General features: G+C 28.1%; 4 protein-coding genes across 4 annotated transcripts; 2 read left to right on the top strand and 2 right to left on the bottom strand.

Annotated features, from left to right (window-relative positions):
• The first annotated feature begins 2 nt into the window (after positions 1–2).
• Positions 3–16,084, top strand: LOC145749685 (uncharacterized). Its single transcript, XM_082565513.1, has 23 exons — positions 3–186; positions 939–996; positions 1,832–1,985; positions 2,121–2,275; positions 2,718–2,845; positions 3,477–3,649; positions 4,051–4,211; positions 4,814–5,010; positions 6,016–6,202; positions 6,794–6,892; positions 7,070–7,210; positions 7,744–7,993; positions 8,126–8,359; positions 10,671–10,732; positions 10,885–10,955; positions 11,086–11,266; positions 11,531–12,465; positions 12,797–12,894; positions 13,025–13,082; positions 13,388–13,625; positions 13,988–14,154; positions 14,532–14,656; positions 15,014–16,084. The coding sequence occupies exons 1-23, from the start codon at positions 119–121 to the stop codon at positions 15,172–15,174; spliced, it is 4,101 nt and encodes a 1,366-aa protein (XP_082421639.1). The 5' UTR covers positions 3–118; the 3' UTR covers positions 15,175–16,084.
• LOC145749687 (proansamycin X synthase-like) lies at positions 8,576–10,258 on the bottom strand. The gene is made up of 3 exons (XM_082565515.1): positions 9,875–10,258; positions 9,277–9,460; positions 8,576–9,174 (listed from the first exon to the last, which is right to left on the bottom strand). Exons 1-3 carry the CDS (start codon positions 10,202–10,204, stop codon positions 8,774–8,776), a joined length of 915 nt encoding a protein of 304 aa, XP_082421641.1. The 5' UTR covers positions 10,205–10,258; the 3' UTR covers positions 8,576–8,773.
• A 234-nt stretch (positions 16,085–16,318) lies between the features above and the next one.
• Positions 16,319–17,767, bottom strand: LOC145750640 (neurocalcin-delta-like). Its single transcript, XM_082566716.1, has 5 exons — positions 17,621–17,767; positions 17,109–17,232; positions 16,897–17,042; positions 16,738–16,819; positions 16,319–16,639 (listed from the first exon to the last, which is right to left on the bottom strand). Exons 1-5 carry the CDS (start codon positions 17,726–17,728, stop codon positions 16,548–16,550), a joined length of 552 nt encoding a protein of 183 aa, XP_082422842.1. The 5' UTR covers positions 17,729–17,767; the 3' UTR covers positions 16,319–16,547.
• A 494-nt stretch (positions 17,768–18,261) lies between these two features.
• LOC145751393 (spliceosome RNA helicase DDX39B) lies at positions 18,262–23,379 on the top strand. The gene is made up of 11 exons (XM_082567525.1): positions 18,262–18,358; positions 18,679–18,896; positions 19,578–19,705; positions 19,974–20,066; positions 20,257–20,440; positions 20,874–20,992; positions 21,723–21,854; positions 22,048–22,182; positions 22,571–22,690; positions 22,979–23,126; positions 23,200–23,379. The coding sequence occupies exons 2-11, from the start codon at positions 18,698–18,700 to the stop codon at positions 23,211–23,213; spliced, it is 1,272 nt and encodes a 423-aa protein (XP_082423651.1). The 5' UTR covers positions 18,262–18,358; positions 18,679–18,697; the 3' UTR covers positions 23,214–23,379.
• Positions 23,380–23,407: the final 28 nt, after the last annotated feature.

Genomic DNA, 23,407 nt, shown 5'->3' with positions numbered 1-23,407 from the left:
TCTAAACATAATGAAACTAGGAAATGAGATAATTTTAGGATAAAGAAATTAGTTTTTTCGCCTTCACAGTATACTGCTGTGAATGTTTTTCTGTGAAACAAGCTGAAAATAGCTAAAAATGTTACATGTTTTTGCAGTAAATCGTGGCCAAATGATGACCTTTGACGTTGGTCTTGCCATGCAAAGGTAAAATTGTTCTTAAAATTTTAAATTTCTATAAACTTTAATACAACAGAATTAAGTATTATGTGCTACTTGTACTTAAGAACAATGTTTTTGTACCAATTAATTTAAGTTTATTAGTTTTTTATCTATATTGTTAAAAAAAAAATATAAAAAGTTAATAAAAAATGGACCATTTTAATTTTTAAAATCACTGTTTTTGTTAACCTAATAGGTTTAAAACAACAAATGTTATATCTTGTTTTTTGCAAAAATGGGATTAACATTGTTTATAAGATTTGAGATATATTGTGGTTTTTTAACCTTGACAATAGAGTTACTTACAATCTGGTGGTGCAATACATTAAACAATAAACAATGTCAATATTACACCACTAACCACACCTTCAAAACTTTTTTAATTTAAAAAATACAATATTTTTTTTTAAATAACAATAAATCATTTAGAGGCTTATGTTATCTTTTAAATGTCCTCTAATGACTGTTATTATGTAATTAGGGTACAGTTCATATTAATATTTGTGTTTATTTAATGTTTCATGTTTTTTAAACATGATAAACAGATAATTAATTCTGTGTACATGTTTTGACATCAATTTTACATAATTCACCATGTTTAGGTATATTTATTTAGTATGGTGTTTGATTAATTTATGTTATAAAAGGACTGTGGTAATATTACATTACTTAGAAATTTTTAGGAATTTTAAAATTTGTTTTGATCTGAATGTGTATTTATTTTTTTATTTTTTTAGGGTTGCCGATTTAAAAAACGAAATTTCAGAAACAAGTAAAATCAATGTTGGAAAACAGGTAATTTTAATTTTTTTTTTTCAAAATTTTTTTTTTTTTTTGCCAAAATTTTTTATCTTCGAAAAATTTTTTTTTTATTCATTACATATATTAATATTTTTTTTTGTGCTATATGCCCTCTGTATGTAATAAAAAATATACACTAAAAAATGCTAAATAAATAGTTAAACAATACAGAAGCATTCTGACAAAACAAACCAATAAAAAACAGTTTTATTATTTTTTATTAGCTTTTCAAAACAACACTCGTAAATATTTACCTTTATTAATATTTACAATTTTTTTTCATTGTCTTGTGATATTCATTTATCATATGTTATTTTAGTTTTTAAACAAAATTAATTAATTTTTAGCTATATTACAATTTAAAACTATTTAAATAAAATTACTGAATTAATTTTTGTTAGCCTATAAAATATGGAAAAAAATAAATGTTTTTGTTTTTTAACTTTTTAAATACTTAGTAAAATATCTGACCTTATGTTTACTTGACTGCGTAAAACTGCTTACCTGGTTAAATTAAATGGCTATTGTTTGTATTACAACATTTATGGTGTTTTGTCAGGCTTTGTTGTAAGACAAATTACGGTTGGTGCAATAGGTAAATAGTTCACTCTTTTGTCTAAAATATAAAATTATATTTTTTATAAAATTATATTTTTGTAAGGAATCATATAGGCCTATAGGCTATTCAGATAAAAATATCTTTTACATTTTATTTCTATTTTTTGTTTTGTAAGATAAATATTTTAAATTTAATTTTTGTTTTTAAAAAAAAAAACTAAATTTTTTCCTAATTTTTTTTTAGTTTATAATTTTATAATTTTTTTTCTAGGTTTTGTTAATAAATGGTGGCCAGGCCTTAAACGACAACACCCAAGTTTGTAAATATGCTGCAGGAACCGACACGAACCCAATTTATGTGTTCGATAAATCATCTATCGAGTCTACTTCCATTAATTTTAAATCGCAACTTGAAAATATTGATGGTAAATCCAATTTTTTTAAGACATTTCTTAAAAGATCCTCTCTTAAAACATTTAACAGACAGCATAAGTTTAAATTGTTTAAATTTTTTCATTTTTTGCATATAAAAATATTTGTCTAAACAACTTGTTTTAAAGATTTTGCATCAGAAATATTATCAGCCCAGAGGTTACAGCCTTCGTATAACACGGTGGTTCAACGTACACAGATTGCCATCAGAATCAATGAGTCTACAAGAAAACAAGTTTCTACTATGAAGCAGTTGGTAACAGCGGAGCATTTAATGTTCCAGGTAAACTACTCTAACTAATACATGATCTAAGGTACCCACATATAAAATTAAAGAAACTATTGGATCAAAATGGTTTGCATAAATTTAATGAATAAAGCTCAAACTTTATCTTTCTCAGACCTCATTTGGTCCCTTTAATAGGTACTGTGCAAAACCCCTTTAACTTATTTGTTAACTTTGGTTTTACTATTCTAACCATGTAAGTTATTCCAAAACCCATTTTTTTATTCCCCATTATTAAAACCCATTTTTTAACCCTTACCCAACCACCTCAACCTTATCAGTTAATTTCTAACCCTAACCTTATTAACCCAATTTCACAATTTAATCCCTTACCCCACCCTATTACCCCGAACTGTTATCCTGTTTCCAAACACTCTAAAAATGACCCGCTGTTAATTATTTTGCAACTTTTCAAAACTAATTTTGATTTAATATGAAGGGCTGGCAAGCAGCTATAGCAAATCTTAACGACACTCTGACAGGATTTGAGCAACGAATAACAACAATGACCGAACAGTGTTCTAACTTACTCCAGGATACTAAAATATATTCCAATATTTTTGATGGGTAAATATAACCTAAAAAAAATATAGTTTTTAAATATATATAAATTTATAATTTTTTTTTAAACTTTATTGATTAATAATAGAAACAAACTACATTTAATTGGCATTAAATTAGGCCTAATATTAGAACAGGCTGATAGAAACTACTTGTTTTTAGCAATTTTTTTTTTCATTTTTGCCAATTCATTTTATTGGTAGTGATTTATTATTATTGATTACTTCTTAAGGTTGTTTTTAATGTAATTAGGTTTAATGGTTTTTACTGTATGTTGTCACGATAATAAAATGAATAAATTTTTCAAAAGTAGTAGCATAATTAGATGACATTTTATAGTAGCATAAAATTACTTAAACAATTTCTAAAAAATTTCAGTTTGGCTATATATGTAATATAGTAAAACTAATAACAGACTAAAAAATGGATGTTTTAAAGGGGTACTTTAATAAGGGCTTAGGGGGGTTATAAGGGGAAGGGGGGTTTTATATGGGGTAAAGAGATACTTTTAAAGGGCATTTTTTAAGAGTAAAAGTTGACTAAAGGAACAAATTTAAATTGCAATTATATTATTAACAACAAAATTAACAAATAAAAAAAAAAAAATTTTTTTTTAAATTTATAATTTTGTTTTTAGATTAGAACAAGTAATATCGATGTTGGGTCATCTTACCCTCCTACCTTCCTTAGTTAAACATCAGCCATCAGCGCCCAAGACTTTGTTAGATTGGATTGAGTCAAAATGCCACAATGTCAAAGTTGAGAATATGTTGAAAGATTGTCAGCAAAGAAGATACCAGCTTACTCGAGGTAACATTTACAAAACTAAAACAATTGTATTTATTGTAAAATAAAGTAGCATACCAATTTTTAAGACTTTAATTTTTACATAAACAATTACAAAGCTAAAATAATTGGATTTAATGTAAAACATATTTCCTCTTGAAATTAGTTTTTTTTGGGACCTTTTTTGCTATTTTTTATTTTTATTTGTAAATATTTATCACAAAAAAATAACATGTATGTGCTTATCAAGCATATATATATATTAATTAATTAATTTAAAAAAAAATTTCAAAACTTTCTCCAAAAAAATAAAAAACTAGATAATGAAGATATTTATTTTTCTAAATTTTTTTGCACAATAAAAAAAAAAATTTTTTTTTGTAGAAATTTTTTTTGAGAAATATTTTATTTTTATATTTTTTCAGATAAATTACAGGAATTACTGAAAAGTTGTAATAAAGTCTTGGAACAAGGTAATAACACAAGAATGAGAGATATTGCAGGTATTGATGAAAGATTGAGAGCTTTAGATCAGGTTATAATTGCTGCCGAACAACAATCTAATGAACAAAGAGGAATTGCGCAAGTAAACCAAAATGTTTTTTTAAATCTTTTTTTTCTACATTTTTAACGAATATATACTTTTATTTTTTTTTTACATTTATTTATTCTTGGTGTGGAAGGTCGACTTCATGACCTAAACATAGAGTAACATCCATTATATTGACCCAGTTTTGAGTTTTTGGCATTTTGTGCTATTATAGATTATAGTTGCTTGATAATTATGCTGCTTATTAAGTGTTAGCTCAGCAGGAGCACCTTACGTAAGAGTTTATTTATACTCGATTCGGGAAAGTTGTCTTAACGATTTAAACATAAAGTAACATCAGTTACCCTAACCCAGTCTAAAGTTGCCTTTGGCAGTTTAAGATATTATAGAACATAATTGCTCAATTTTTGTAAGCTGCTGATTAAGAGTTGGCTCAGCAGTAGTTCATATCATTTATAGCACCTTACTCAAAGGCACTACAGCATGAGAGCAGTGGTAAATCAAACACAGTACCTATGTAGTGAAGCCAAGTGTTCTGACCACTACACCATGCTGCTAGTATTATATTTTTTAGTAAAGAAAATATATTTAAATAAATTAATTTAGTAATTAAAAAAGATTCTTTATTTCGTTTTTAGGGTTTTGTTAAAAATCAAGATACTGCTCGTGGTATAAAAGACGAGGCCATGAATTTTAACGTCATATTTCCTCTCTGTGAAAGTCATGTGACTCAACTTCATATCATGCACGAGAATGAGTCAGCAACTAGGGAAGCGATGATCAAGTGTGACTCGGCAAAATCGGAGCTTGCCAAAAACCTACACACAAGAATTCGGTAAAGAAATTTTTTGAAAAAATTTTTAATTTCTTTTTTTAAATATTTTTAATTAAAAAAAAATAAAATATTTTGAAGGGAAACATTTTTAATACCCTTAGATAAATTAAATTTTTAAAGTAAAACGATTTTTCAAAAACGTTATTCCAATCTCAGACTTAAATTGAATAAAATCAACCTTTCAATGTCAATTAAATTCAACTTTTATATGGAAAATACTATTAAATTCTACGAAATACTATCAAATCTTTAAATTCAACTTTTCAATGTCAAATCAACTTTAAACACATTAGGTTAAATACAATTCAACAAAATGGCAACTTGGCCCTGGACAAATATTTTTTAATAACACATTTTTCTTTTTCATTTATTTCAGAAAAATACAACCTTTAGAATTGTATTGTTATTAGATTAAGCTTTCAGTTGTCATTTGGGTTTTGTAGTCTTTGGGTTAAGTTAACATTAAGTTAGTTGTGTTTGGGTTTTATTGTCTAGAATTTTAGTTATTTTGGGGTTAAATCAACTGATCACTTTTTTAACTTCTTAATGTTATTAGTCTGTTATACAAAAAAATTTTGCAAAACTATAAAGTATGATGTTGATCATTTTTTTACCCAAAAATTGATAAAGTTGGTGTCACTGAACACAAAAATGGTTTTAACTTTAAATAATTTTACTTACTTTTTAAATTATACAACTTTAAAAAAAAAATTAAAATTAATTAAAAAAATGGCCTGTTTGTGATGACATAGAAAGTACTAGCTTGTATACATTAACTGCGCTAACTTAGTACTTTTTATGTTACAAAAAAATGGTAATGTGGTTTTTGGTGTTCATTATTTTCAATATATTTAAAAAAATTGAATTGTAAGTACCACAGACATTTTTAGAGGTATTAAAGTCATTTTGTGATTCAGTGTCAACCATACTAACGTGCTATATACATCACTTACAAAATTGCAAAACTCTTCAATATAGCACTTTAATTTTTTACATTTTTTCTAGTTGGTTGTATTTTGTTCAACGAAGTATTCTTAACGCCGACGTTAAACTTTCGATGTTCCAGGAGCAACTTGTTCAGTTTAAACACCAAGCTGAATTCTTATCGCAAGTTAAACAAGCCCCTGAAGTTTATTTTAACTCTTTAACTGAGTGTGTTCGAAGAAAAACTTTCTCTCAAATGTTTTCTCAAGTAAGAAAACTTTTACTAATTTTTTTTTTAATTTTTAAAAATTTAATTTTTTTAATATTTTTTTTTATGTAGTCTTTTTTAATTTTTAAAATTTTCTATTTCGCATACTTTATTATAAATATAACTAAACAATTTTGCAATCTTTATATATATTATAAAATTAAATATATTAATTTTGTTAAAAAATTCATAATATTCTTACCTAAAAATTAAGGTTATATTTTATATATTTTAAATAAAGATTTTTAATTTCTGCAAAATTCAATTTTTTTAAATGTCACATTGAGGTATATTATAATACTTTAAAGTTTTCATATAAACAAAATGTATTGTGTTAAAGGTCATATTACGAAGCAGTATTTTTAACAATAGGTTCATATTAATTGTGTTTAAATGTAACAAAGTGATATTTTAATAAAACACATCTGTATTTGCTGTTTTTAGAACCTAAATTAGCCATTTTAATGGTATGTTTCCATTAAAAAAAATAGCTGCCATTTTATTATGTAAAGTTTTTTTTTTGATATTTTTGTATTTATTTTAAATTTTTTTTACGTTTTTTTTTTAACTTTTTATGATTTTATTTATTAGTGGATGGATGGTATACTTACTGCATCAAAAGTTGCCCGAGATAAAGAGATTTTCAGAAGGAAAACTTTTCAAACTTCAATTGGAAACAACTTTGTGCAGGTTTAATATTTTTTGACTAACAAAATTTAACTGTTAATAAAAAGAATTAGGCAAAAAAATTTTTGTGAAAAAAGTTTAGAAATGCGTAAAAAAATTAAATAAAACCCTTTTTTACTTATTTTAGTAAATTTTAATTATAGTTTTGTTAAGTCTAATTTTTAAACTTTTTTTTTTTAGCAATTATTTCCTGGTTTTTCTGACAGACCTCCAGCAATAGCAAAACGACCTCTTCGACAATTTGATCAACATTTACCTAAAATTACCCTGGACGAACTTAACTTATTATCAAACCATTTTCCTCAATTTAAATTCAATGAGGTAGTAGCTTATAAATTTATAATTTTTATTTATTCATTTTTATAATTAGGTACAAGGTTTTTGAAGTCTAAACTAGGACTGTAAAAAAATAAAATTAAAAAACTCTAAAATAGACAAAGAACAATATATATTATTTATTAAGATTTTAAGAAGAAAGTATTAAACTATTATTTAATATGTAGTAATTTTTAAGTAAGGTTTTAGGTAATATAAATATAGATTTAAAACAACACTGAAAGGTAAGAAATTTGTTAAATACCATACCAAACGTAAACCTTTTTTTTTAATTTAAATTAACTATTTTTTACCATCTATACATAATAAAGCGTAATGAATGTCATAGATGTATATGTCTAATTTATAGGGAAAAAAATAAATAAAACTGCCGTTTGTGGTGCACGATTTTTACGAGGGCAAATATAAGTTAAGAGTTACGACAATACTCCAACAGTTAAAATTCTGATTGTAGAATGGGAAATAGTCTAGTAGGTAGTAATGTTTGTTATTAATTTTAACATATTTTATTTTTTTAGCCCCAAATTGACAGCCTTCCTGATCCCTCTCAATTATCCTGGCAAATGGTTCTTTCTACGACAACCCAGTCTGCAATTGACCAATCACAGCGCTCCGTACTTGCCGATTCTGTTCAATCATCCACGACATCATACGCTGCGTCGCCACCGGCTAAGAAAGAACTTTACCGCAGCGTGGATTCGAACCCAAAGTTTTTGCCTGGTGGTTTTGTGGAAACGTCAGTTCAAAATTTGATTCAAAATCAAAATGGTGAGTTTTTTTTTAAAACTTTACAAAAATGTTAGAAAATTTAAATATATTTTAACTAAAAACTATATTAAATTAAAAGAGTTTTTTAACTTTAGTTAAAAAGCAGAGATTTAAAATTAAATTTTTTTTTAGATTTTCAGTCTTCTAATATCAGTTCATCATCGGCCCTTAAAAATTTTTCACCTCCTCGTTTATCCTCTCCCAGCTCTGATGACATCATTAGTGATGTCATAGTGGGTAGCCCCGACTCGGGAGAGTTTGTCAGTGTTGCTCCCGAGCTTTTGGGTGAAGCAGAATCAAGAATAAACACCGAAAACGACGGGGAATCGTCAGAGATGTTCGTGAAATTAAATCAACCGTCACAACGTGAGTTAAAATATTTTTTACATTTTTTTTAAAATATTTTAAAGTATTTTTAAATTAATAATTGATGCATATTTATTGTTTTTAGTTTTTAAGAGATATTGTTTTTTTTCTGAAGTTTTTTTTTTATTTAACAAGATAATGTTACTACGCTTATATTGAGTTAGAAAAATCAAACTAAAATTACAATCATTAAGTAAACAAAAGGATACTATTAAAATCAGAAAACTAAATACAACAAAAACTAATCTACAAAAATTCTTGACGCATAAAAATTATAAATCCCCGCGCAAAAAATATAATGTAGCTTCGTTTGTTTTATTAAGGAGTTTAAATTTTTTTACAATATGGAAATGAGATTTAAAATTTTTAGAAATCAATTTTTTTTTTGTTTTTTTTTCTTCTTCCGCTTATTCTTTAAAGTTTCGCTTTTCTGAAAAAGATAACTGGGTGATCAACTCTATAGTTGAAATATTTTTCCGCAATTTCCACTATATCAATATCAGTTTTGGCCGTTTTTGTAAACAAGATCTTATCAACTACTGAAGTAATTGCTTGCTTTATTTTATAAGTATTGTTATCAAATGAATGAAATAGCATTTTTCCAGGCATCATTTCATATCTAGCCATAAAGATATTTTTCTGTAGGAGCAAATCTGGGTGATAAACTAAATCTAATGCCGTTTGAAAATTTTCCAATTTTTCTTTTTTTGTGCTGATAATATGGTTAGGCACCCAATGCGATCCGTCTTTTTTGCATTCGTTGCCATCTTTGCAAGCCCTCCCATTTAAAGCAGGACCAGTTTTAATGATTTTACCTAAACGAAAAAAAAAATGAAAAAAAATAGTTTAAAATCTTTTTTTTGTTAATTTACATGTAACTAATAAGTTAAAAGACTTTGTATTGACAACAATCTTACCTTTGGCATTAAGAACGGTTTTCTTATGTCTTTCCACAATGTAGAAGTCGTCTCCTCGCTTTGGATAAAGTCTCATTCGATATAAACCAAAGTTGTCAGAATATGTGGTCATATGCTCGATTTTCATTGGTCCAAAAATCGTCCAACCAACATCCACATAGTAACGGGTGTTACTAATAGTCACCTGTTTAAATTTTATTACAAATGATTGTAGTTATGTTATTATTTTATGAAGAAACAGTTTAAATCTTTAAACGTGTGAATCTTAACAATGCCATATTATTTGCCCTTACACTTCTATCTTTTATTCTATTCTTTTTTAGATATAATTAATTTGGCTTCATTACATAAGGTCCTGAGTTTGATCCCCACTGCTTTTATGTTGTAGTGCCCTTAAGTAAGGCTCAATAAACAGTATGAACTTCTGCTGAGGCAATGCTTAATCAACATTTTATGATTATCTGGTAATTGTATTTAACAATAAACTGCCAAAGCCAACCTGAGACTGGGTCAGGGTAACTGATGTTACTCTATGTTTAAATCAGGAAGACGACTTTCCCATATTGAGGATAAATAAATATAAAAAAAATAAACTCACAATGGGTATCATGTGGTAATAATCATGTGTGTATATTCCTTCTGGTAAATAATAAGCCCCCTGTCCATAAAAGGCATCATAACCTAACTGTTGTAATAGCCAAACGAACAAGCAGTTTAATTCATAACAAGAACCTGCCATCTTTCTTGTTATAACATGGTCAAATATATGCTCCAAGTTTAATATTAACATAGGATGTGTACCATGAGCAATTAGAGTTGAATAAGGAATACTGGTCTTATGAGCTTCCACTAAATTCATAAGGTTTACAATTGAAGGTTTTAGAGAGCCTTGGTAGTTCATTCGTTTTAGATATTCACTAACATTCATATTGTCTAGCCTGTTAGAAAAATGTACTTTTTTTTGAATTCTTTTTTATTTTAATTTTTTAGGTTTGGTTCTGATAAAAAAAAATTTCTGCACTAGTCTCAACTGTAATTTACAACCTATTAACCTATTTCTTGACTCATTTTTACATAAGAACCGTGATGTCATTTCCTGAATTTCATCAAAAATCGTGACCATTAATTGAACACCATAATTTAAATTGCTGTTCACGATTAACAATATAGTTTGAAAAATGTTTTAAACGTTTTAACATAAGTCCAATTTTATTAAGCAATAGATATATAACTTATTTTTAAAATTTACTTACCTTTTTTTAATTTCTTGATCTTCTGCAAATGATTTTGCAGTAGTTGGGAGCAGTGGGAATCAAACACATAACCCTTGGTATTGAAAATGTTATTCTTGTAACTATATTATATAATTTGCTTAATTTTTGTTTATTTTTTAGTGACAATAAGCAGTGATGAAGAAATGTTTCATTCCTTTACAAGTGAACTCCAGAAAGAAAAGGTAAACAATCCAAACAAAATAATGTTTAAAAATGTTTTGCAATAATATGTAATTTAAAAACATTTTCCATCTTTATTTATTTAAAAAAAATTATAAATTTAAAATATTTTTTTTTGATTTTTAATTTTGAAATTTAAAAAATTTTTTTTTAGATATTGGTTAGAATGAAAGAAATAGAAACAGAAAAGGAAATTAAAGAAGAAGAATCAGCAATTTTAATAAGGTAAATAAATAATCTTAAATTATAAAAAAAAAAAAATTAAAAAAAGTTAAAAATTGGTTTTATTTTTTTTACCTTAATAACTTAACATTTTGTATAAAATTTATAAATGAACAATTTTTCTTTATTTTAGAAAATTACAAGCCCAAGTTGTGGACCTTGAAAATTGTCGAGACAAAATGAGTTGTGATTTTGAGACAAGGTGGGTGGAGTCTAAACTTGAATTGGAGAACCTGATTGGTCAGTTGGAAAGTGAGAAAAATGAAAGAAAATTAGCTTGGAAGAATGAGGAAAGTTCTAGACTAGAAATCCAGGTAAAAATTGTCACGAATTTTATAAAAAAAAAATGTTTTTTCAATCAAAATTTTACAAAAATTAAATTGTTTTTTAATTAATAAATTTTTAAAGCAATTTATTTATTTAAAAAAAAAAAAAAAATTACTAAAAAAAACTTTTTAAACATTATTATTTAACCAGGTCTAATTTTAAGTAATTTAGTTTATTTATTATTTGAAAATATACTTAAAAAATATTTTAAATTTACAAAATTAATCTCTTTTAAATTCTTAATATTTTAGGAACTCAAAACGCAGCTCACAAACGCACAAGAAAAATCGGGCAACTTACAGAACGAACTCTCTGCGAAACTTGAAATGTTATCGAACTTTGAATCAGAAACAAAAAAACAACAAGATTCTACACAGATTGAGATCACAAACGTTCAAGAAAACGCTGAACGCTTAATTTGGGATGCCAAACAGGAATTTGAAACCGAAAAAACAGAATTAACTGATAAAGTTTTGTCGCTTGAACGGGATTTGCGACTTAAAAATGATGAACTTTGTTCTGCAGATGACAGAATTCAAGAATTAGAGTCTGAACTTTCCGAATCGGAGTCAAAAATTAGTTCGCTTCAAATCGAGATTGAAAATCATAAAAATGAGATTCAAAAATTGACTCAAAATTTAGAAGAAAATAATTCTTTTGTTTCGGAAGCTGAATTTAAAATTAAATCGGCCGAAGATAAAACTTTAGAAATGAAAGAAAATCTTAATCAAGCTGAAGAGAAATACCAGAGTGTTAAAGCAATGCTTGCAGCTTATGAACTAGAGTTAGAAAATATACGAGAAACTAATGCTTCTTTAAAAGACATCAAAAATCAATTGGAAATCGAAATTTCAAAAAATCAAAAATTAGAATCAAAATTAAACGAGGCGATAATACAATCAGAACTAAAAGAAAATGAAAATATTGAATTAAATAAAAACTTTAACGCATTGCAAAATGGAATATCGGAAAAAACACAAAGTTTGGAATCAAAATTAAAAGATACCGAAACAAAATTAATTCAAAATAACGAAAATTTTGATAAAAATTTGGAAGACGGTAAAAAAGTTGTTGCTAATTCCTACCAGAAGAAAATAGATTTGTTGAAAACTGAATTTGAAATGGATTTGGAAAGAATTAATGACGAAAATAAAACAAAAATAGAAAAAATTATTAACACACATAGGTATGTAAAAACATGTTTCAAAAAAAGGATATAAATTTTTTTTATATATTTTTATCTTAATGTGGGAAGGTCAACTTTACAACCTAAACATAGAGTAACAATCGTTGTTACACAGTTACCCAGTCTCGAGTTGCTTTTGGAAGTTCGGGATATTAAAGATAATTATTGCCTAAAAATTAGGCTGCTGATTAAGTTTTGGCTCACGGAAGTTCATACTGTTTAAAGCGGCTTACTCAAGAGCGCTACAACATGAGGGCATTTTAGAATAAATAATTTTTTTTACGGTTTTGTTTTTTTTACACTTTTTTTAATTACTGATTTTAATTGTTAGAATGGAGTTAGACGAATTAGAAGCAGACCGACTGGAATCAGTTTTATCCGTTCAGCAACAATTGCAAGAAAGTAGAGAAGACTGTCAACTACTAAAAGGTATTTAAAGTTTACAAGTAACTAAATATTTAAATTTTTTAACTGAATTAACAATAATTTTTTTGTTTTTTGGGGGGGGGATATACTAAAGTTTTAGTAGTTTTATTTTGACATTTTTGCTGTTTTATAGAAACTAAAGATTTGGAAATTGCTGAGTTAAAATCAAACTTTGATAAAGAAACAGAAAGGTAAAATTATTTTTTATTTAAATTTAAAAATTTTAATAACTGTAAACTGTAGTGTGGTGAACCGGTCATGGCGTCGAACTACAAGCCGAAAGGTTTTGGGTTCGAGCCGCACCAACGCCACATTATTTGCCCTTGAGCCTGGCATTCTTGGATAGCTTAGACTTGTCCCAAACGGCACACTTTTACCTGTAAAAAATATTAAAAAATCTATCCTCTTAAGGGGATATTGAAAAAAAAACTTGACGCTTAATTTTTTTATTATTTTGAATTTTATTTTCAATTTTTGTTAAATTTTTTTTCTAAAGATTAAAGTCAATCATTAACAAGCAAGATCAATCCACTATGATGACCTCATCGATAATGACATCATCACTGCCCGAAACTACAACATCATCAAGCATGATGATGTCATCGACAGAGGAGAGCGAATCGAAACGCACGAAAATGGAAGACACGATGTCGATTTGCGAGCACCGGGTTGCCGTTAATAAATTACAATCCTCGTTTAAAAGAAAAGAAGAGGACGCCACTAGGAGACGACAGGTGAGAACAAATTTGTATGAAAAAAATAATTTCGAGAATTTAAAATTGTTTGGGGGGGGGGGGGGGAATAAATTTTTTGGGGTAAATAAGATTTTTTTGTTGGCGAATTAAATTAGTTTTGGTAAATTAATTTTTTTTGGGGGGGGAATTAAAAAAAATTTTAAAAGAAAAATTAAAAGTTTTTTGGGGGGAGGGGGTTACAAAAATCATTAAAAGGAAAAATACAAGTTTTTTGGGGGGAGCGGGTTACAAATATCATTAAAGGGAAAAATAAAAGTTTTTTTTTTGGGGGGGGGAATAAAAAATGTTTGTATATTTTAAAAATTTTGATATTTTTAAAACTTTAACAAAAATTTTTTTAGATTGTTTTCAATTCATCGATCCAAAGAGTTACTTTGATCAAAGATGCCGAAATCGAAAGACTGAAAAAAATAATTGACAAACAGGCTATGATGACATTACAATCAGATGCTATGACATCATCAACCACAACGATATCAAAACAAAAAGAAAAAATCGTCATCTCAAAGTAAGTTTAAAAAAATCAAATTCAAAAAATAATGGCCTTTACATTTTAAAATATGGTTAATTATATTTTTAAATATGGTTAGGCTGACTTTACTACTTTACCATTGGGTAATTTATTCTTAAAATGGGGTATTTTATTCACCCCAACCCAGTTTTGGGTTGCTTTTTATAAGTCATATTGCCAGATTATTAAGCTGCTGATTAAATATATACCAAATACAGTTTTCCCAACAATCTTACAACATGCCAACAATGGGAATCGAAAAAAAACCTCATATAGTGATGCCAAGTATCTTTAAACAAGCCCCCCCTCCACTTCTCTTTTTTGGTGTACTTTGTAAACATTATTTTGGTAAACTTTATTCTTTTTTTGTTTAGTTTCCAATATGATGATATAGTAATGGTAACATACGATCAACAATATTGTCATCCTATAGTTGTAACTATCAACAACACTTTACACTTCCTTCATAACGAATCTATCAACGAACTAGGATTTAAGGGTAAGTTTTTATTTTGTATATATCTTTATCCTCGATATGGGAAGGTCGAATGCGCAACCTAAACATAGAGTAGCATTAGTTACCCCCGACCCAGGCTCAGGTTGCCTTTGGTAGTTTGGGATATAATTGATTTTAAATGCCCGGTAATTATGCTGCTAATCAAGTGCTGGCTCAGCAGGAGTTTACAGCGCATTACTCAAGGGCGTTACAGCATAAGAACAGTGGGGATTGAACCCACGACCTTATGTGGTGTAGCAAGTGTTTTTACCACTACACCACGCTCCCTGTTTTACACTTAATCATATTCAGTAAAATATTTTAAAAATAACTCCTTCATTCTTATTTATTAAACAAAAGGTGACCAGGGACGAATAATGGCGAGATTTGTGACGAAAGAATATTGCCAAGCTAGGAAGGCGAACAACAGATTCAAGGTTGCCATAGGAACCAAATTCTACCGAGTTAAAGTCGCCCCGATCGCCAAAACCTCGACCAATCCCGACCCAGAGCAAAAGTGATGTCATAGTCGGTGCGCATGTTGGCTATGACGTCATAGGTTGTTATATCATGCAATAATGAGGTCATAATCTTAAGTTTACGACTTTTGCCTTAACCAATCCCAACCCAGAGCAAAAAGTCGTCAAACCCATATGTTAATATTACGTCATAGTCAGTCTGCATGTTTACTATGACGTCATAACCTTAAGATTGGTGACTTTTTCTTTTGCTCCGTTGTGGACTAAATTTTACCTCAAATCACATATGACGTCATTTTTCGTGACGTCATAATTGTTTATGAACTATCTGTGCAATGTGTGACGTCATATTTCCGGTTGAATCGATTTTAAAAGATTTTTACGAAAATGCCTCGGAATAAAAAACAGCTTGAATTAGAATTGTGAATATCTTTGAAACTGTGAAAACTTTTGGTTTGGTGATTGTTTTTGTTCCTTGATTACTGTTGTTGTTTTGTTCTGTATCTTATTGTCCTTTAACTATCACTTTTTTGTATTCTTTTTGTAACTTTCTTGTTAACTTTCTTTAAAATTAAATTTTAGATAAAATAATTGTACCCAACCTAAAAAACCAAAACTTTAGAATTAAAAGTGGAAATATTTACTTTAAAATGATAAAAATTGACTAATTTATTTTAAAAAAGACGATTTTCCTTAAAAAAATGTAACTTTTGACTAATTTTTGAGCGTATAATTTTTTTTTTTTTTGATAAACTTATTTTTTTATTTTTACTGTGATTTACTAACTGCCCTAACTAATAAGTGTTTTGTTCCATCGTAAAATTAAATCTGTTTTTTTTGGTCTTTTTGAACCTTAGTAAGATTGTTTATAGTAAAATAGCATAATTTTTTGTTAACCCTAATTAATTTTGGTGTAAAAAATAGTAAGTTTTAATTTTAGGTTTAATTTTTTTGGGGGAAAATTTGAAATTTTTTTGGAATTTAAATTTGCACAAATATAAATTTTTAAAAGTTCTTAAATTTCTAAATTGTTTTTTTTTTTAATCGAATTTTTTGTCTGTGTTGTTTGTGTAAAAATTTGACTGGCTAAAAATCAAATAAAATCGAAAAAACTAACATTTGACATTTTAAATAGACGATCCATAAAATTTAGAAAATAAAAATTCTAAAAAAAAACAAATTTTAAAGAAAACTTTTTTATTTTAAAATATACTCAAAACATTTTTTTGCAAAATATGGCTTAAGTTTTTTAAAAAATAGGAAAATTATAAGATTCAAACGGTAACGGATCTTTTTTTAAACCTAGTCCTAACTAAATATATTTTGTTTTTTGGCCTTGTACGGTTGGTAAATATTTAAGCTGCATAAAGGAATACAATTTTATAGAAAAAAACTGCGTAAAAAAGCATTTTTGTTTAATTTTCCCGTGATATTGTTTTTTGAATGATCTCCAGTAATTCCGTGTTTTCTTGCAAACCTTTTCGAAACTCCGCCCACGAGACTTTACCTGTCAATCAAAATATTTCTCATGACGTCATATCGCTTTCACAATACTTACCTTTTTGTCTCTTAGTGCCTATTTTTATTTTTTTTAAAGAAACTCACCGTCTTTGTTGGTGTCTAATGTTTTAAAAGCTTCCTTGCAAATGTCTTTAAATCCACAATCAAAACAAATCGCGTGCATTGCCTAAAAATAATAAAAAGTGCTTACCAAAAAGTACCTTTAAAAAATCTTGTTATTTTAAAATATAAAAACCCGAGTACCTTTATAATTTCTCCCATTTCGCATTTAGTTATATACCCATTTCCATCGACATCATATAAATTAAAGGCCCAGTAGAGTTTGTCGTCAAATTTGCCTTTTGCTGTTAACGATAAACCGATAACAAATTCACGAAAATTAAGAAGACCTAAAAATGTAATATTTTGTAATTTCAAATAATACAACAGAAAAAAAATAAATTTAATTTTTTTACCGTCTTTGTTGACGTCATAGGTTCTAAACACGTGATCGGCAAAAGCAGTGACGTCACTGTTCGGAAAATATTCTGAGAACATCATAATAAATTCTTCTTTTCGTAGATATCTCGAATTCGTTTTCTAATAAAAAATTCATTAGGATATTACTGTAACTATACACTTTCATTTTCGTACAAAGAACGACAAAATTAACATAACTTTATATTGTCATGTAAAATGCATTTTAATTTTAGAGATTTGATGCCAGTTTAAATTATTTTTTGCTTTTATAAATTTAAAATAAAAAGAACCACAATATTTTTATGTTTTAGTTTTGCAATTTAATTGTTGTACTATTTATATTTTGATATGCGCTATTGGTTATGGGTCTATAAGCCAGCGGCAATATCTAACAATTTTTTCATAAGCTTCCCAATATTACTAAACCAGCATGTTTCGTAGCACTATTTACTTGTTATTAGGGCAGTTTTGGTTAACATTTAACTTGTTAAGTTAGTCTATTACTTACCTCTCTAAATTCGTGATACCATTCGATCAGTTCTTGATCGTTAAAATCTGTCATTCGCATTAAATCAGCAACTGCATGCGGCTTCAATTTACTTGATTTTTCCCCCATCTTGCCAGCTAAATAGATTTGCTAAACTGTTGTTTTGTTATTCACTCCTAATAAGCAAAAAAACTGCCAAATCTTTGTGGTTTTACCCGTTTTTTCGCATGGGCGCTCAGGCAAATCACTTGATTTGACTGGCGACTAATGATTAGGTTACCGTGTAAGGCTTCCTGTATGCAAGACAAGTTAAATAATTTATGCCCTTTTGATAGTTGGTTATCGCTCAAATACGGCAAATTTTGACGCTTAAAACCTTACTTAACTTCCGCTCTGGCTATTTCTAGCATTTTCTAGTCAATCAAATTATTAATTTGGTCAACCTTTCTACTAAAAAAAATTTTAAATATTGAATTTTGATGTGGTGTACATTCAAAAAAAACTTGTGTAAAATAATTCAAATATTTTTTTGTTAATATTTATTGTTTTTTAATATTGTAAGTCAACAAAATCTAGCTATTTATAATATAAAAATATTACAATATTTCTATCGCCACTCGAAATTCAAATATCACGTGACAAACAAAGCCGAACCCGGATGTCGGGTCTGACGTCACGTTCTGAAGAGTTTTTCTCACAACGCGGTTTTATTTTAACGAAGTTTGGCTTTTTCAAATTGTTTTTATCTACTTAAATCAAGTAAGTTTAACGTTAAAAATTGTATTGCAGTTATATTTATTTTGTTTGTAGATAAAAACATTTAAAATATAGTTATTTAATGGATATTTAGTCAGTTTTTTTACGTTTTTTAAGCGTAAACCTAAATAAAGTATGTTTGAAAATTTTGAAGTGTTTTTTTGTTGTTGTTAATTTACTTAAACAGTTTTTAATATTAGATCGCTAAAATTGATGGAGGTTTAAATTTTGTTTGTTGAACAATTTTAAATGTAATGCGTTTACTTCTTGTCAAATTATTAATGTAAAAATAAGATTTTAAAAAATAAAATATTTTTTCTTAGATATTTCAAAAATTCCAAAATGGCAGACGCAGAAGAAAATGAATTATTAGATTATGACGAAGTTGAGGAACAAACTGAATTAGCGGCCGACAAGAAGGAAAAAAAGGACGTTAAAGGAACGTACGTTTCGATCCACAGTTCTGGGTTCAGAGATTTTTTGTTGAAACCCGAATTGTTGAGAGCAATTGTTGATTGTGGTTTTGAGCATCCGTCAGAAGGTAAACTTAATTTTATTTTTGTATTCTTATATTTTCTGTATATAATTTTTTTAGTAATTTTACAATTTTATTTTTAAAAAATTGTATTTTTTGGTGTTTTATTGTCTATATACCAGTCTGTAAAATAGGGCAGTGTGAACACACGAGATTTTTTTCGTTTAAAAAAATCCACGCCCGGTGTCTAAAAAATTCACGTAAATATGCATCATAAATCAAATGTGCACACGGAGACTAAAAATTTGAATGCTCGCACGGCGAAGCTCTTTTTTCTGATTGCACACACGAGATCTCATCGAAAACTACCCTCAATTCTAGACTGGTCTAGATATATTTTTATATCAAAATGTTGTAATTAATTCTGTTATTTATAAAATGGGTATTTTTGTTATCTTTTTAAGATTTTAATTTTGAAGAAAAATTTGATTTTAAAATCGAGGTTAGAGTCACTTTTAAGCTTAGATTTTGTGCTTGCTGAGTGCTAAATATCTCGTAGAAAAAATTAAAAATGTTTTGCCGCTGTTGAACATATTTTATTGTTTAGTCAGTCGTATAAATGTTTTACAAAACATAAAAACTTTAATTTTCTCTTCAAAAATGTTTCAGTTAAATTTAAATTATTCTAGTAAAATTTCTAAGACTCCCTTTTTTATTTTTTTAACAAGATTTTATTGTTATTTTTAGTTCAAAATGAATGCATCCCCCAAGCTGTATTGGGCATGGATGTGTTGTGTCAAGCTAAGTCTGGTATGGGGAAAACTGCTGTGTTTGTCCTTGCTACTTTACAGCAACTGGAACCAGTAGATGGACAGGTACAACTGTTTATTAAATTTAAAAATGTCAATTTTTGATTTAAATTTTTCCTAATTTGGAAACTATCGCCTATTAGTATTTCTGGCATCTTGATGTTATTTTTTTAACATTTTAAAATTGTAATATATTAATACTTAAATTGTTTTATTCAAAAATCTTAAATGTTAGTAATAAAAAGCTTATATAAACCAATCTGTGTTTTATATATTTTCCCCTTTTTTTACTTTGTTTAAATTTTATAATTGCAATTCTTTCTGTTTTTTTCAGGTCTCAGTATTAGTGATGTGTCACACCAGAGAACTTGCTTTTCAGATTAGTAAAGAATATGAGAGGTTTTCTAAATACATGTCAACTATTAAGGTAAAAAATATATCAAAATTTTTAAGAAACATTTTGGTCATAGATCTTTGGTAATGTTATTTTGTTAATGGTATTCCTACAGAATATAATTGTTAAAATTTAATAAAAATATTTACCTTTTGTGGAGGTACGTTTAGTTAAATTAAAAAAAAAACTTTTTAAAATTTAAAAATTATGTTTTTTACTTTAGGCAGCTGTGTTTTTTGGTGGTCTTCCCATAACGAAAGACCAAAACACTTTGAAGACAAATTGTCCACACATCGTGGTTGGAACCCCTGGTAGATTACTTGCACTTATCCGCAACAAATCTTTAAATTTGAAGAACATCAAACATTTTATTTTGGACGAATGCGACAAAATGTTGGAGCAGTTAGGTAAGTAGAGTTAAAAAAATTAATTTTTTTTTTCAAATATCTATAAGGGGATAGGTTTTTGATATTTTTATCGGGTGAGGACATGTCTGGGCTATTAGCAAACGCTGGGCTTAAGAAAGAATAGTGTGGCGCTAGTGCGGCTCGAACCCGAAACCTTTCGGTTTGTAGTGTGACGCCACTTGTTCACCACACCACTAAAAACTTAATTTTTTTGTTTTTAATTATTCATTTTTACAAATTTAGTGCATACTATAGGTTTAATTATAACTGTAGTATTGCATTTGCACTTTATATTTTTTTGGGGTATCTACCTGCACACAACAATTGATATTTTTTGATTTTAAAGGCCCATAAACTGCCTTGTGTTAATAGTATTATATATTTATTGGTTTCGTACAAATTTAAAAATAAATCAAATTTACAATTTTTTTAGATATGAGACGTGACGTTCAAGATATTTTCCGTCTTACTCCTCACGAGAAGCAAGTCATGATGTTTAGTGCCACTTTAAGCAACGATATTCGCCCTGTCTGCAAGAAGTTTATGCAAGATGTAATTATCTCACCACGACTTAGTTTTTTCTCCAAGTTTTCGCTTGTTTGATATCCAAGGGGGGTCACTAGGCAAATTTGGGGCAAAAATTTCGAACTTTTATGTTGGCCAGGGGGGTCCGAAGTTGTCAAAACGTGAAAAATCTGTCTTTTAAAAAAGCTATTTCTTTTTTCTTACACCCAATTTGCAGCAAAGTTTAAGATTTTTTCTTACTTTTTTACTAAACAGTTTGTCTATCAATTTAAAAACCTATTTACCCATTCTAAAAAAACACCCACTTACCCACAAAATTTCTTAAGTGCATTTCCCGCACTGTATTTTTAACCCAACTTATTTACCCTTATTTTCCCAAAAATGATCCACATTTCACCCAATTAATTTTCACCGTTTTCCAAAAAACACAAACCATCATTTTTTTTACCCACAAAAATTGGAATTTCGGAATGAGGTCTGCTTGAAAATAGAGTTTCTGAATATTGATGGAAATTCAAAGATCTTCTTAAGAAGAATCTGCTGCTATCTAGTAGTCGACTAACCTAAACTAACATCAATAACTTAAACCTTTTATTTTAAGTTTTTTTTTAATCATAAATGCCAATGATTAGAATATTTTGACGTGTTCTTAATATTTATTATGTTGAGAAAAGTGGTATTTCTGAGGCACTTTCTTGTTAAAATTTTTTTTTTTAATTTTATTATGAATTTTAGCAAATTAACGAATTTATTTCAGCCTATGGAGGTCTATGTGGACGACGAAGCCAAGTTGACTCTTCATGGTCTACAACAACATTATGTTAAACTTAAGGACAACGAGAAAAACAGAAAACTCTTCGATCTTCTCGATGCCTTGGAGTTTAACCAGGTGATTATATTTCCAATTTTTAGGTTTTTTTATGACCAAAGGGCCATGGGTTCGATTCCCACTGTTTTCATTTTTTTTATTTTATAATTTTAAAACTAATATCTTAGATTTTTACTGAAAAAAATAGTTTTTTTTATTTTCATATTCTTATGTAATGTGACACTGTAAGACTTAAATTTTGTTTCATTTTTAGGTTGTGATATTTGTAAAGTCAGTTCAGAGATGTGTTGCTTTGGCCCAACTTCTCAAAGAACAAAACTTTCCAGCAATTGATATTCATCGTGCCATGAACCAGGAAGAACGGCTCAGCAGATACCAACAATTCAAGGTATAAAACACTTAGATTTATATAAGGTATAAAACACTTAGATTTATATATCTTTATTCTCAATGTGGGAAAGTCGAATGCGCGACCTAAACATAGAGTAACATCAGCTACTCTGACCCAGTCACAAGTTGCCTGTGGCAGTTTGGGATGTTATAGATTATAATTGCCCGATAATTATGCTTCTGATTAAGTATTGGCTCAGCAGGAGTTCATTTCGTTTATATCGCCTTAAGGGTGCTCCAGCATGAGATCGGTAGGGATTGAACCCATGACCTCATGTGTGGTGTAGCAAGTGTTCTTACCACTACACCACGCTGCCAGTTCATCATGTCGAACATAGAGTTAATTTGAATTGATTTTAACACTTCACTTGTTTAATTATTTTTAGAACTTTGACAAGAGAATTCTTGTAGCCACCAACTTGTTTGGAAGAGGGATGGATATTGAAAGAGTCAACATTGTGTTTAATTATGACATGCCGGAAGACTCTGACACCTACTTACACAGGGTAATTTTTCCTATGATATCTATACTGTTTATCTTTTCTATTAAAACAGATATTCGTGGTTTATGTTAATTTGGCCTAGGCTATATTATATCACTGTCTATGCGATTATAAATTGCGTATTTATTTTAAGAGCATTCAGATATTAATAAAGTGTTATGTAAACATCATTAACATTTCTTGAAGAAATTGAAAAAAATTTCTGAATTTAAGTACTTTAATACCCTTCGTATACCACTAAAAACTTTTTTAGTATAAGTTCTTAAATTTATTTCTAATTACACTAACTAGGTAGCAAGAGCTGGTCGTTTTGGTACTAAGGGGTTAGCTATCACATTTGTATCGGATGAGGGCGACGCTAAAACCTTAAATGATGTCCAGAACAGATTTGAGGTCAACGTCTCTGAACTACCAGATGAAATCGACATCTCCGTTTACAGTAAGTTTTTTTTTATAATTTTTGTAAAAACCAGACTTTAAAATTTTCTAAAAACTTGATTTTTTGTTTCTAGTTGAAGGGCGTTGAGATATAAAAAAAAACTCCAATTCAGTTTTGCATTCATGTAGTTTAAATTGGACATTCTTAGATTTTATCCAAATAAAAAACACCTTTTAAATCATATTTGTAATGCTTCAGTTCTGCATTTTTGGTAAATAATTTTTCGTTAATAAAATACGATGTTGATTTTTAAGTTTGTGAAATTTTTTCGAATCTAAAGC

Source organism: Corella eumyota, chromosome 4 (genome assembly GCF_963082875.1).
Source record: "Corella eumyota chromosome 4, kaCorEumy4.1, whole genome shotgun sequence".
Taxonomy (NCBI): domain Eukaryota; kingdom Metazoa; phylum Chordata; class Ascidiacea; order Phlebobranchia; family Corellidae; genus Corella; species Corella eumyota.
Note: the sequence above shows the minus strand (reverse complement) of the source record. Positions and strands in the feature narration are given on the sequence as shown.